At 37.3% G+C, this 15853-nt stretch overlaps 1 protein-coding gene across 1 annotated transcript in view; it reads left to right on the top strand.

Moving 5' to 3' along the window:
* ARHGAP42 (Rho GTPase activating protein 42) overlaps positions 1–15853 on the top strand; it is a 144514-nt gene that overhangs the window by 64990 nt on the left and 63671 nt on the right. The window contains exon 4 of the mRNA XM_054654655.2: positions 12088–12159. Coding sequence (XP_054510630.1) covers positions 12088–12159 — 72 coding nt within the window. The remainder of the gene's footprint in view (positions 1–12087; positions 12160–15853) is intronic.

Here is a 15853-nt window from a genome sequence, read left to right as displayed (position 1 = left end):
TCAGGTGTCCCAGTTTTGGTATTAGTTTTGAATGCTAGGAATCTTGGATTCAACTTTTTGCCTTTAGCATACAGCAGGAGCTATGTTATGTACAAGAAGGGTAGCCCATGCTGTATGAACCCTCCAGCTGTATAAGATTACTAAATCATGGAGCTAGGACTGTAGTTTGTCATGTTTGTTCAAAACTCAGTGTTTAGAACTGTGCTATTAAAATTTATCTAGGTACCCTATTTTAGATGTGCAACTGTGGCCTGAAACATGAATTAAAGATGGCTTAATAAAGGTAATGTTACAGGAATTTAGTTTACAACTCTGTTGATCTATAAGTTGCTTGAGATATGACATTCTTTGTTTTCAGATTGGTTCAGTGGTGCTATCAGTAGTAAAACTTTAATATTTTATGCTGTCACTAAGGTAGTAATCATCTCAATACCTGCAGAGTTTTCTGAGCAACCCTAAATAATTCTGATACTTTCCTGCACATAACCACTACATTTAAGAATCACCAGCACCTTAAATTTTGCTCAGAAGCTAGCAGTGTAAAAAGGATTTGAGCATTAATACTCCTTGCATAATTCTGTCAGCTTTCACATACTATCTCCCAGAGCATATTGCAGAACCTTGCTAGGAGTTGAGAAGGTCTGCGAGCTCCACAGTTGGTAGAGAAGGACATCTAGGCTTCACTATCAGGATGATACATGCATGGATGTTACAAGTTTATTCCTCTGTTGCTGTTGAAGTATCCTGCTGTTGAGCAGCAGCTGAGACAGTAGGACCAGCAGGCTGGGACTGGCTGGTGCAGACTCTGCTAGCAAAGTACTTTTCCTTGCATGCACTTCAGCAAAGCAAATTTCAAGCAGCACTTACCTCCAAACTTTTATTGCTAATGAGGGCCCTTTATTCAAATCCATTTCTTGGCAAGGTACGTTGTGAGAGGAATGAAGTCAATTTTGTTAAAAGTTACTGTGGGAGGGCAAGAGCAGTATTGTTAAACCCATGTCTGGACAATTCCCTTGGTATTGTTCTTTGCATCTTAATTTCCCCATGAAGCCTAATTTACAACATGCCAGTATTTACATCTTTATTCAGTACTTGTAATACTTGATACAGAGTTTGACATTTGGAATAGTCTTGACACATGAGAAGAGCTGTGGAATTACTTTTGTTATTTTATTCAGGCTAGCAAAGGGAAGGACTGAAATTAAAATTTAAAATCAATAATTTTTGTATGATATTAATGTTTGAATTTTTACCCTTACCACTTCAACTGCATTATAAAGAATAACTTTTCTGAGTTTGTTTGGGCCCCTTTTGTACACGGATGTTTCTTCTGGGGACTATCCAATGTTCCAACAAACACAGGACTCCTTTGCCATTTTGTGCACTGTGAGAGGGAGATGACAGACAAGTTATGTGCTTGCTCTGAATGCTTTAAAATCTGATTTCCTTAAATTTAAAACATGCAAGTAGTGTGTGTTTATTAATGGTCATAAAACTAGCTAAGCCCTTTAATAATTCAGGTGGATTTTTTTGTCTTGATACTGACCTTTGGCATTCAATTTCTTGAGATTATTATGAAATACTAGCACACTCTCCTTTTTATTTCTCTTATCAACTGCTGTTATTCATTTGTCCATTTCCATGTTTGTCTTCTGAATACTTTGTGTTGCTTTTACAGAAGGCTGTTTGCATTTACATTGGTATTATTTGTGGATCATAGCATCTAAAAGTATTTATGCAATTTTTTATTTAATCTTTTATTTTAACAGATGCTATAAATGTAAACTTTTTGTATGATTATTTTATTAAGAAATGAATAAATTTTGAGTGTCTGGTAACAATTTAAAGACATTTTTGAAGGTTACCATCACATGGTTTTCCTATTGTAATCTAAGTTTATACGAGTCTGTTAAATATGATGGTAACAGGAAAAGATCCAGTTTGGTCTTATTTGGGTCAAATAATTGAGGTATTTAACTTGTTTCTTCACTCACCTACCTAAAGAAAATTAAATCTAGCAGTCTTTTGAGATTTGAAGTAAAATAATGAATTATGAGAAAAGAGAATATCTGACTTTTTACATGGAACATATATGTGGAATGTGACTGTTTTCAGTAATCCATGTTTGCTTAAGACTTTGTTTTGTGCATCTTGAAGATGTAAACCAGAATTAACATAAAGGTGTACGTAGCAATTTCACTTCAGCAGTTCCCAATGCTTGAAAGGCGTCTAATATTCCCCCTCAAACAAATCTGCTTTCTGTAGGCAGATGACATGACATACTGTATGCTGTAAATAATTTTTAAGGCTGTCCATAAAAAGTATTAGACATCTCATTGCCTCTGTGTGTTATCAGAGGCAGTTTGCTCACTGGGAAAGTGACAGGTTTGTAGCCTCTGACTTTACTCCTACTTGGAGTGATTGATAATATAGGTATACTGCACTTTCTTAACTCAGAAGGAAAATTTGAGCATCAGCTTTTAAAATGTAAAGTAGATTTGGTTTGCCAAACTAAAACATTTAGTGGAGGATGGTTATAAATGCAATGTCTGTTCACATACAAATGGTAGGAATTGAGTAGTTTCTTCTTGGTGCTGTTTAAAGTCATGCTTGAAGTATTTGTGGTCCAACAATGCCCAAGAATCTTGTGTTTTTGACCAAAACGGATTAGCATACAAACATTAAAATTTAACTGCTGTAAAATAACAACAGTTCTGGGAGTTTAAATATAATGATATTTTCTCTTCATAAGGCAAGAAAGATGTATTAAGCTTACTGCAAATTCTCAAATGCGGAATTTAAAACAGATGGAATGAATATTTAGCTTTTCCCTCCAGAGAAATCACAGACAATGAATAAATTAGGTGAACAAGATAATTAAAAGGAAGTAACATTAAAAAGAAGTATTAAATGAATGTGTTGGTAATATACTTCATCTAAACATGCCAAACACCATTTTTGCATCTTTAAAAACTTCTAATGTATGGAAATCTTGTTGCAACCTTTACTTTCTTTTGCCTGCAATGATAAGTTCAGTCATAGATAACCTACCTTATTATGCAAATCAGGAACTATTGAGATGCATTTGAAACTTGCTGCTATAAATTCATGGTGCAAGTATTCTCATCTAAGTTCATTTTTACCCTTCTTTCCATGTCTTGTCACTCAATGAGCAATATCTGCAGAGTCCAGTCTTGCAGTCATTGAGAATTGTTTCTTATGGCTGTCATTCATAAAGAGATTAACAAACCACTAAGAAAAATTGTAAGATGCTAGAATTCATTTGGAAGATATGTTTCATCTTGTATACTTCTGTTAAATATTTGTTCCCTTAGGAATTTCTGGTGTGCTTCTATAAGATATTGCCAGTGGGTAGCATAAAATGGTTCTGGAGCAGCACTGAGTGACTAGAGTCAGATGGTAGGAACTTTTGGGTTCTGATGATCCAGTTTTTTTCTGTTGATTTCCATGTTCAGCTTCAGTGAGCTCCCTGTGTGAGCCCTGTCTTGGTCAGACTCCAATTAGCTGCCACATTCCAGAGTCAGCTGGTGAATCTGGCATCTTAATACCCATGAATAAAAGAAAATGTGAGTAGTGGAGGCAGCATCCTGCCAGAAGATGGAGGGCAGAATGGTTATTTCTGAGGCTGAATGATGTGCTGTCTCTAAGAGAAGTGATACGCAATGACCAATTTGGATTTTTACAGAAAAAAAATAGCCTAGATCAGGTGTGAAGTTCTGATTATGTACCTGTTCCAGCACTGCACATGTAATCAGTTGGTGATAAATGCAATAACTATGCTAGAAATTAATTAAATAAAAGGAAATCAGAAGGCGTAAAAATATTGCTTCATGTTGGAATTAGACTAAGCCATATTTTGTATGACCTAGTATAATAAAATCTAACTAATGTGATTCCTATGTAGCATGATGATAGAGTTAAAATTTGACTATTTTTTTCTTTTAACTCTGAAGCAAGTGATTTGTACACTGTTTCATTGGTGCATAGTTAATTTATTCTTTATCTATTTGGGTTTGTGGCTACACTTGTAGTTCATCTGTTTGGTTATATTAGAAGTGCCATATACCTTTGTAAGTGTAACTTCAGACTGTGAAGTTAATGTGACAGTAACCTTTACTGAATCCTGTAATGTCTATAATGTTTTTGCTGTCTTGTTGAATCCAGCTGCTTCTGCTGAATGAAAAGCAAATCTTGCCCAGTCCCATATTTCTTCAGTTTATCACAGAAAACTTTAAATGGGTTTGCAAATATCTCTGAGGGAAAGCAGACTTCAAGCCCAGTAGCCCAGATGTTCATTTGCTTTCTTTTGGAAACTTCTAAATACTGTTGTATTAAGCCTTTATACATCTACACAGAATTACCTTTAGGTAAGCAGATTAGCAAACTTGAATTTGATTGCAAACAGCCTCACAATTTCATGATGTGATGTATCTTGTCTGAATGGATCACAGGGATCCTATGCTTATTTCTCCTCATTATTTGGGAAGGGAAGCTTATGTGGCTGTATCCACAGAGACAATGGGTGTCTAATGTTGAGTGACTGAGTTAATTGCTCGGTAAGTCCTTGAGCCTCTTTGTGTTGGTATTGGTAATGTCCTCTGTCAGATCTTGCTGTTGGCAGTGCATGAACTGATTTATTAGGAGAACACCTGAAGTTCCAGATTTTGTGTGATAGCTGTTACTTAAACTCAAAAATACATTTTCTCTTTCTCTATTTTCTTAATGCTAAGCCTTAGAGTTAATACTTCTCTCTTGTTCCTTGGCCCTAAAGCAAGTTAACCAGTGCTAGTATAGCATGGTCTTAAAGACCCAGGCTTTCAGGGTCATTCATAAGGCTTGGCTTCCTGGGAGGAAGAAGGGAACTTCTGCTCCACAGCCATTGCAGACACGAAGAATATTGGTGCCTCCTTCCAAGAGGATCAAGTTACTGTTTTAATGAAAGGTTGTACTGGACCTTGGGATCTCTGAGTGCTAAAGTACCATAGATATTGTCTTTTGCCTTAAAGATTGAACTACTACAAAAAAAGTAAGATGCTTGAGGGTGAATGCTATAGGTACATGCTATGTTGTACCCTCATCTAAGATAGCAGAGGTCATCATAACCCTGTTTAGGAGCATGTGGAAACAGCCCAGAAAGCATACGCCTCAACTATGAGACTGCTGGGGTATGAAGTTAATGAAATGTGGCTTATATAAACACTTCATTCATGTGCCGATGTAATGAAAGCATTTTAAACTTCATTCTTTTTAATTACATACTGTGCTAAGTAGGATAGTGGGTTGTTAAAAATAGCAAAGAAAAAGAAGACAGTACAAGGGAGTATTTCTAAAATAATGTCGATTCACTCATTTCTGCCACTGAGTTCCCAAAATATATTGCTTAGAAACTGTAACTATTTTCTTCTTTGGCTGATACTTAGGAGGAACAGAGGAAACTGTTGGGACAGAGAGAGAGCCTGAGAGGACCTCCTGGTATTTGATATTCTCCCCAACTTACAAGACAAAGTTGCATCTGGTTAATGATCACAAAGATAGTCACAGTACTCACTAGTACTTCCAAATCTAGTTTGTCCACTCACCCATAATTAGATGTTGTGATAGCAGAATGTATCAGGAGGTTTTCATTTACCAGGACCTTTACCAAGTAATTGCAAAGTCAAGATACACAAGACCCTGCAGATTGGCTGAGTTGGTCAGAGCTTGGTGCTTATACCACCAAGGTTGTGGATTCAGTCCCTGGATGGGCCATTCTCTTAAGATTTGGACTTGATAATCGTTGTGACTCCCTTCTGACTCAGAATATCAGTGATCTGAAATTATGTTTGCAATGTTAATTTTAAAATGTTATATCTATATATCATATTTTTCTATGTATATTTACACTTCATATCAATGTGTACTTTTTAGAATATCAATGTTATGTGTAAAAAGAAGATGGTAGATCTGAGTCAGATTCTTCATGAAGACTAACTTTTTTGAAGATTGGCTGCTTTTTTTATCTGCTTGGTCTGTAATCAGTCAAAAGGAGAAAGCTTCTGAAGACACCTAACATGTGAAATTCTTCAGTTGTTCTTCAGATGAGTTCTGTTCTTCCTCTAATGTTTTGTGAGGAGTCCATAAGGAGACTGGCCTTTCAGTGCTAAAGGCAGCCTTTCTCATGTGTAATTTTTTAATATATTAACAAACAATCACTTCAGGTTTGACACTACAGTAATGTATTTTTAAACATAAACTATGCAATATAGGAAATCGAAGTTCACTTGAAAACATTGAGAACAAATCTGATCTAGTGGAAAGTATTCCTGCCTGTGACAGGGCGTGGAACCTGATGATCTTTAAGGTCCCTTCCAACCCAAACCATTCTTTGATTCATGTGTATAACTACTCCCAGCCTTGACTAGTATGTGATTAATAAGCATCCCCTTGTGGCAATGTATTAATACCACTTGATACAGCTTTAGGTTTTGGTAAGAAGCTGAATGTTGCATTACACATAGAATATGGAAGTGTCCAGCCTATGTTATTAATTGTCTGTAGTTAAAACTTCGTAGTCTTCTCAATCTCCTTTATCATCAGCTTTACTTTAAATAAGTGGCAGTGGTAGTGATACTTCTAGGAAATTAACATAAGCTTAGATATTGTTTGATGTCATCTTTGTTTTTTGTAAAGGTGAGAGGTATTAAGATGAACTTTGAGTATATTATTTGTTTTTAAGTATGTGATTTGTCTGTGTAGAGTTTTCTGTACAAAGCTGTAAAAATATTTGTCTTGCTAAGGTCAAGTAGTTACAGGCATTGAAATTCACAATATTAACTTTGTGTAATATTTACATTTTTTAACTTCTAAAACAGAAATTGTGCACTTAAATACATGACCAGTATTTTATCATGGCATGTTTATGCTCTTTGTAGCATTCAATATGATGCATAAGTTATTCAAAAGCCTGTTGTCTGTATTTGGTCGCAAGTGTTGTATTTGAAGATGTATTGATTAGCAGCTGCTGATGCTGTCCTCAGACTGAAAGAAGAGATATTTTGATCAGATGTTAGGAATTGTTAGTTATTGGGGAAAAGATTTAAAATTAAATTATGTATTTTTGTCTACTAGATAAATATTTTTCTAAATTAGAAACGCATTACTGTGTATATATTACCTATGAGATTTGTTGCCCCCTTTGAATGAATTTAATTTGTGTTTTCTAAAAGTCTTATACTGACATGAAAAAAGTTAATATTTGTCAGCATTCAGAATTTGAGAGCCATTCAGTATTTCAGGGAAATGAGTTCTATATACTATGTGCTAGTGTGGTCGTTCTGTGTTGCCATGAAAAGTAGTTGTAGCAGATTTTGGAACAAAAAAATGTTTTTCAAAGATACACTATATAAACACTAAAGTTTTTCATAGTTAAATTGTTTTGCTGTCATCCAGGTAAGTTTAATATAATTCTGTTACTGCAAATATTCCTCACTTGAATTGTTGCTGTCTTCTTCTGGCAATTGGTGAATCTGTTAACTCAGTTCTTTCTGTGACTTACCTAGTCCTTATCCCTACAAATGAAAATACCAAGCTCAAAAGGTATTGACTGTCCTCGATACTGCAGTTCAGCCCTGTAGACACTAAGGTGATGATGAAAGCCTATAAAGCAATTCAGGGCTTAAAATTTCTGTATTGTTAGTATGTAAAAATTAATTAGCAGCCGCATTGATGTTTTTTAGGTAAATTTCTGTTTATATCCACTGTTTGTATACCACTAGTTTGGTATACTTTGGTATACCAAAGTGGAATTACAGATTGCCTTGGGTTGGAAGGGACCTTAAAGGTCATCCAACTCCAACTGTCTACCATGTGCAGGAACACCTTCCACTAGACTAAGCTGCTCAGAGCCCCATCCAGCCTGGCCTTGAACACTTCCAGGGATGGGACATGCACAACTTCTCTGGGCAGCCTGTCCCAATAAAGGATTTCCTTCTAATATCTAACCTAAACCTGCCCTCTTTCCATGTAAATCTTTATCTACCCTCTTTCATTTTAAGTAAAAGAAGAAGAATGCTGCATGTACAGGCTGTATATCATTCACTCTCCTAAATTCAGAAAAATCAGAAAACTGATTAGAAAACTCATTCAAAACATTAATGTTGACTTGAATTTAAGAAAAATCTAGAAATGGAAATGTTCAGATATGTTTGCAAGAAATTTATTCCTCCCTAACACTGTATAATAATTATGATTCTCTTAATGCTCTTCATTCTAATGATTGAAAGTTTTGATAAAAAAGAAAAGTTAAAAAAATTGCTAGCCCAATAAATCTTCAATGTATAGATGTGGAGTTTCTCTCCACATCTGCAATCTGGGCAAACCACAATATTATGCACCAATCTCAGTATTGGTGCATAAATTCAATTTCACAGCTAACTCCTGGAGGGAAAGAGGGTAGGTTGGAAAAGTGGATGATCATGAATCAGAAAAGAAAACTTAAGTGGTTTCACCGTGTTGTCTCAAAGTCTGCCAGGGTATATTGAAATATTGCAGCTATGCAACCAATGACCAACCTCATAAGCTGTCAAACTGCCTTAGAAAAAGTACTTTGAATTTTTAAATGCTTCTTTTTCAAATATATTTTAAACTTCTGTGTGGTTTTAGTGGTACTTATTTCAATGGTGCTTTTACCAACAAGTAGAATTAACTAGAACTAAGTGGAACTATATATACCAAAGATGAAAATCTGAGCAAGCTTTTTAGTCTGGAAAAATCTGTTTCTTTATTACTGTATCTAATATAGCTCTCTGAAATGTCAAAGTAATATTCTTGTATTATGTCTGCTAATACTTGTCTAGCATCTTAATTAAAAAAAGACTGATGAACTGTCAATAAACTAAGTTGTGGTATTCTTTTTCTTTTTCTTGAGAAAGACCATTGCTTTTGCCAAACAAGAGAAACAATCACGTAATTTGATTGACTGCCACATATTAACCATGCTGAACACTGGAACTGTGTCACATTCAATAACTTTTAGATCAACAAAATGTAACTTCTCTAAAGGTGTGACTAATCTGAATAACCATGGAAGGGTAAGATCCAAATTTTAGACAACGTGGATATCTGAAGTTGCTGTTAACAAAAACTGTAAGTCTTTTTGGCATTGTTTGCCTGTTCCCAATGTCCCTGATTTCAACCTAGCACAATAACTGAGTAGGAGAGGGATTATCATTTTGGCAGGAAAAAAGGTACTCTATTAGGACCACACAGTGAAAATTTCAGATTATTTAAAGCAATCAGATTTCCACATAAATGGTTGTGGGAGTATTGGATTGCTGCTTTAAAAGAAGACTTGGGCGGGGGGGGGCTGTATGCAGATTTATAACCCTTAAGAAAGAAACTGTGAGGTAGTTTCAGTAATAGTAATTTACAAAGAAAGGAAATTAATAAGTGAATATGTAAGGCAAATTGATGGAAGTCTTTACACAGTGGAGCATTCTGCATCTTGTAATAGTGGCTGTTGAAATGCATCTGCTGGGATTTTTCTTAGTTCCTTTGCTGCCACATTCTCCCTCCCCAAATCCAAAGCCTATTTCTTGCCTAGCTCCTAATTTTGCTGGGAGGTTAATTGTCACAATAGGGTTCTTGCCAGTAGAACCTTTCAGCCCAGGGATGAGCTTGCAGTGTGTTCTGTTGTTGTGGCTTAGCAGATCTATTCAGAAGCACAGACCCTGTCTAGATGAAAGCCTAGCAATGCCTGCTGTCCATTCCCACTTCATGTATAACTGTGGGAGTATAACAGTGTGGTTCAGCTCAGCAAAGCCACTTACTTCTCAGCCAAATCCTCTCAGTTCTATATACTTCCTGTATGTATATTCTTCCATGGTGTTTGAAGCAGGATTCTCTTTTTCCAAGTATCGTATCATTTGCTTTGCAGCATCTTTGAATGAGATGGGTAGGAGTTGTGTTTCAGTCACTTTAACACTGCCAAGAGGACAATATATAGGAGTGGACTCTTGGTGTGGCATGGAGGCTGCATGACCATGGTAGCATTGAGTCAAGGGAGGGGCCATTCAGCTGCACATGGGATTAGTTTGACTGTCAATGACATGCTGATCAAACTGGTTAGTTTGACTGGCCAACAAGACTAGTAGTGATTGCTGGTATCAGAAGTAACTACTTAATAATATATATCTGTCTCCCTTAATTGAACTGTGACATATTTAGCAATGAATCTAAAGGGTAGAGAAGAACTTAGCTTGGGACGTGAAAAAAAAAAAAAAAATTGCATCCACATTTCCATACCAGTGACTCCAGCAATCATTTGTGGTTTCTGTATGTGTTGCTAAAAGCCATGTACATGCTCTGTAAGCTATCAAAACTTCCAGCTGCTACTTCCAGGCAAATTTTGCTTGGTAGTAGGCAAGTCATTCAAGCTTTGCACTGCTGTTAATCTGCTTTAGTGATCCTCGGGATTGAAATTATCTTTTGCTAAGTGCATGCACTTTACCTTGTAAAAGGTGTTGAGTCCCAGTTAGACTGCTGGATAATGGCTAAAAATCTATTTTTTATTGGGAAGCATCCACTTGGAGAGTTGGGTAGTGTTGTAGTCTGGTCCGGTGGAACTGATGGAAGATGTTGGATGCAATGAAAACATTTCTCCTCATCCTCTGTGCCTTATTTTTTTTTTTTTTAATGTAGCACATTTTGATCATGGTATCACTGAGCATTCTAGTGTTGCCATTGCTGTCTTGGACTTCACTTCATAAGGGTGGCAAAGAGAGTCTCAGCTTCTCCTAAAACTTTGCGCTGCTAAGAGATGTGGTGATTCTGTGGTCTTTTGAATTGTAATGTTAGGTTTTGGAAGAAAGAAAGTGTGTTTGTATTTCAATAGGTTTATTCTATATGGTTTTTATTACAGCCTTTTGGGAAGTTTTTGTGCTCAACTGACAATGTAACTTATCAATTACTGTTATGGAAGAACCACAAGAACTGTATTCATTCACATTTGGCTTAGGTACATGTTAGCTTTGCCCAGACTACTAAACCTGCCAAAGCCCAAATTATGAGTGTTGGTAAAGACTGTACTGGTGAGGAGAAAAAAGCTATTTGTGCAGAAAACCCAGAGTTTTGCCTGTTGTCAGTATAATAGAATATTGTAATGTGTTTTATTGTACTTTATTTCTGATATGCTGACAGGTTTTAGTTTCTCTGATTTTCATCAGCAAAGTAAATGTAATTGGTTATTTTTCCTGTACCTAAAAGGCACATGGGGAAATTATGCTTCCTTTCCTTGGAGAGTGGCATGATGGCTTGGCTGCCATTTGTATTCTGCTGCTTGTGTGTTTCCAGTCCCAAATGACTACAGATGCTTTGGGTGATTGCTGCTGGGAATGGGTTTCAGGGAGGAGTTCCCAGGACTGGATTTACACTAAATAAACAGAGGCCAGAGGGGAAAACTGTGTTTCATTAAGAACTCTGGTTTAGGTTAAAGGGATAAAAATAGCTGCAGGACATCTCAAATTAGTTTAAAAACTAGAAAAGTGAAGGAACCCAATCTAGAGTATTTCTTTTAAGTACCCACATATCTTTTTAGAGTTCTCTGCCTCACTGTCTTCTGCTCAGTGTACCTAGGTCTATAATCCAAAAGGATAGCTGAAAATATTTGGCTGTCAAAGTTTCAGATTCTGTAAACACAGACTTTTTTTAGTCAGTGCTGTCAGTATTCACATGTTTGTCTTCTTTGTTCTGCCAAAATATATTCCTGAAAGTTTTTGTTTTCTATTCTGGTTTTAGGCAAGATACAAGAAATGGAAGTAAAGCACCAGAAAACCTTCTGCATATTGGAGAGAAAATTACTGCATCTTCCATTGAAATTTCCGTAGTTATTCATAAAAATGTTCTGTGGTAGACTAGTGTACATGTGTTTTGTATGCTTTGTGTAAAGAAAACATAATTACTTGCCTTCTACTCTTACCAGAATGTTTCAGACATGCATTTTTCAGTCTTGCACTTTGGCAGAGTTACAGTGACTCCACTTTCTGCAAATACTCTGTATTAAGACAACATCCTTTATGTTTAATATTGCAGATCCAGAATGCTAATGATGTGCTAATAGCACCGCTGGAGAAGTTTCGAAAAGAGCAAATAGGAGCAGCAAAAGTAAGTGGCTGGGGTTGTTTTTCATTTAATGTTTATTTGAGTTTATCAGTGTGTTTTGAAAGCTGGACTGAAAACAAGCATTTTGTATTCAAACAGACTTGATGCCATGCTCATTAATATGTTAGTAAATTATACTTAATTCTTTGCTTCAGAGGAGGAGACAATTTAGAGATGGAGTTTAAAGACTGATAATCTGCATAGAAGATAGCTCTTGCTACTGTTGCACATTCCTACCATCTGGCATTGTGTTCATCTTCTGATGTCTGCATTTCTGCATTTACATTATGCTGTGTCTTGGGTTAACCCAGAACCACAGGGAGGATTCAAACAGCTGCTATGAGTCCCTCAAACAGGCATTGTATAAAGACAGAAGACAGTTTCAGCACGATCTCTGCCTCTGCTTTCCCTCTCCTCTTTACATGGCTGATGCAGTGCAATGGCTCATGTTCGTTTTGCCAGAGTATTCATCTTAATATTCTTCAGGGTTTTTCCCATGGTGGAAGTGCTCCAGTTAGTAATTTTATCTGGTTCTTTTGTGTTAAGTATTATATCTGTGTGAGAGAGACAATGCAGGTTGTCTGTACCAGGGTTCACTAGTCAGCTCAGGAAATCAGATATATTGGGGAAAAGTATGTTGGAATTAACTTTTAGTCTAGAATAGCTGTTTTCAGTCTGATCCTGAATTTTTGACTGGTTGTCAGTATCTGCTTTCATTACAGTCTCTCGGCTATGCAAAAATGCTGTGATAGTCAATTAGAGGTTATGGTTCTTCCGTCTGCATGAATACACTAGTTCTGAAGCATTTTGCATCTTATATTAGTGCTCATAAAATTTTTTGGGAAACATTCTTTTGTAAGGTTAAATGAGTACAAAAAAAAAAGCTCTCTGATGTTGCAGGTGAGGTTGGGCATGTGCTGTACTCAAAGAAACTCAGAAGAAGAACAGAGCTATTGGAAAGAGACACCAAAGGTTTATACTTCTTGTACTGCTGTTGTGAATGTGTGGCAAACACATGGGGCTGCTTCCGCACAGGAACTAAGTAGATGTTTGTGAAGAATGTGTACTGCGAACTTGAGGTCAGATTTTTCTGAAGTGGGTGCTCTTTACCCTTTCACTTGATATGTTTTTGTGTACAACAACATTCTTCTCTTGTCCCACCCCTGTGCTACTGTGAGATGCAGGACTGGGAGATTATTTACCATGCTGCATGAATCAGAACTTAATCCCAGCACAAAATTATTTTTAGTTTTCAGTAGGTTTTAATAGCATCATCCAGTTCTTTGTAGTAGTGTTTCATTTCCTATTCTCATAGTTCAAGGGATATCATTCTTCAGAGCACCCTATTTGAAAGCTTAACCCACCATTCTACTGACTGTCTTGCTGCATGACAGAGACAATCCATAAGTGGTTTACAGGACTCTCTGCAGAACTCTCTATGACACTCAGGTTTCCTTTGAATAAATATATCACTCAGTAGATGTCAACACATGCATAATGATCTAATTGAAGATGACTCCTTTGTTTTTTGTATCATCAAGAATATTAAAGGAAGGGCACTGCAGAACAGGTTGAGTCCTCTCTGTTTGGTATATCACAATGGTTGGTTTCTTTTCCATATCTCTTCCATGTAAAATATGAGCATCTGCTCCTCTTAGAGTTGTTTTGACTTATCGCTGGTCATACTACACTGTACAGAATGAGTTCAGGAGGGAGCCTGGCTCTGCTAACTCTTATTCCAGTGTCTAATGCACTTTATTATGCAGTGCTGTGTGTTTTGGAGAGTCCAGAATATTTGGCTTGACACATGGATACCCTAAAGAGAGCTCTCCCAGGTCATTGTTTTATAAAATGTCAAACAAACATATTTTCTAGCACTGCACATGGAGTTCAACTGTCAAACTCAGAAATGAGAAATTCAGAAAGCCGTCATAACCAAGTGTGATACATTTGCCTTTGAGTTGATTTTTATCAGTGGAAGCAATTACAGTTAGCCTCTAACTAAATGTAACTAAATGGTATCAACACAAACAAGTCAGAGCTTAATTACATTCAGTATTGTTTTTCTAGTAATTACAAAATAGCAGCGTATGATCTAGGAATAATGAGACCCATATGAAGTAGAGTAGAAATTTGGGCTTTGTGAAACCCATTATTGGTAAAGTGGAAAACATGGTCAGATTGTTTACCCTACTTCTGTTCACTGGGATCAGCCCTTGAGCATTTATGAACTCTTATAAATATAGAATGAGTTGAGCTTGCTGATTATTTATCCGCAGTTAAGGAAGGTTTGCACAGATATTTGCCTCTTTGAACTCCTCTGGGATGATCTGTGCTGATAGTCAAACAGAGATATAGATATTTTCTTGTTGTTTGGATTTTAGGAGCAAGTTTCACAGAACACTGAGAATGTCACTTTTTATTTGTGGTTTTATTTGTGGTTTTATTTGTGTTTTCTAGACACATCAGTTGAGTGGACCTTACAGGTCCACAGCAGGTGTGAGCTGTTTTTTTTTCCCTGTAGTGTTAGTCTAAAACAGTGTGTAGAATGCTATTTGTATCAAATCCAAACTTGATTCTGTTTTTCTGTCATCCCTCTCCTACCCAAAACCCCAAAACATTTCTGTGTACATGTTGCTCTCTGAAGAGAAACGGGAGATGTTCCAGCTGACTAGAAGCTGGAGAAAGCTGTCCCAGTTTTCAAGAAGTGCAAGAAGGAGGATCCTAGAAAACACAAGCCTGTTAGTCTGACTTCAGTGCCTGGTACAGTTATGGAGAAGATTATTCCAGGAGGTATTGAAAAACACCTGAAAGACAGTGCAGTCATTGGTGACAGCCAGCATGGCTTCATGAGGGGAAACTCCTGCTTGTCAAATCCGATTTCCTTTAATGACAAGCTAACCTACCTAGCTGATCAAGGGAAGCCAGCTGATGTAATCTTTCCATGCTGTCACAGGATCCTTCTGGACAAAATGTCCAGCATTCAGCTGAATAAATACATCATGCTGTGGGTGAGAATTGTCTCATGGGTCAGGCACAAAGGGTTTTAATGAGTGGGGTGGCATCAGACTGGTGACCTGTCACTAGTAGGGTTCCACAGGGTTCCATCCTCTGGCCTATGCTCTTCAACATCTTCATAAATGACTTGGACACAGGACTGGAAGGGATACTGGGCAAGTTTGCAGATGAAGCAAAACTGGGAGCAGCTGCTGACTCCCTCAAAGATAGGGGACCCTGCAGAGGGACCTTGACAGATTAGAGGACTGTGTTGCCCTCACCAACCAGATGAAATTCAACAGGAAAAAGTGCTGGATTCTTCAACCCTGGATATACAGACAGACTGGGGAATGAGATGCTGCAGAGCAGTGTTTCAGTGTTTCACAGCATGGCCAGCTGGGCAAGGGAGGGGATTGTCCTGCTCTGCTCTGGGGTGGCCTCACCTCCAGTGCTGGGTACAGTTTTGGGTGCCACAATATAAGACAGGAAGCTATTAGAGAGTCTCCAAAGAGGGGCTATGAATGTGGTGAAGGGTCTGGAAAGGACGCCATACAAGGAGACACTGAGATTGCTTGCTCTGTTCAGCCTGGAGAAAAGGAAACAGGGAAAACTTCATTACAGTCTGCAGCGTCCTCATTAGGGGAGGCAGAGGGGCAGGCACTGATCTCTTCTCTGTAGCGACCAGTGACAGGACCTGAGG

Source organism: Agelaius phoeniceus, chromosome 2 (genome assembly GCF_051311805.1).
Source record: "Agelaius phoeniceus isolate bAgePho1 chromosome 2, bAgePho1.hap1, whole genome shotgun sequence".
Lineage (NCBI taxonomy): Eukaryota > Metazoa > Chordata > Aves > Passeriformes > Icteridae > Agelaius > Agelaius phoeniceus.
The sequence above is the reverse complement of the archived record's forward strand: the minus strand, read 5'-3'. Positions and strand labels throughout refer to the sequence as shown.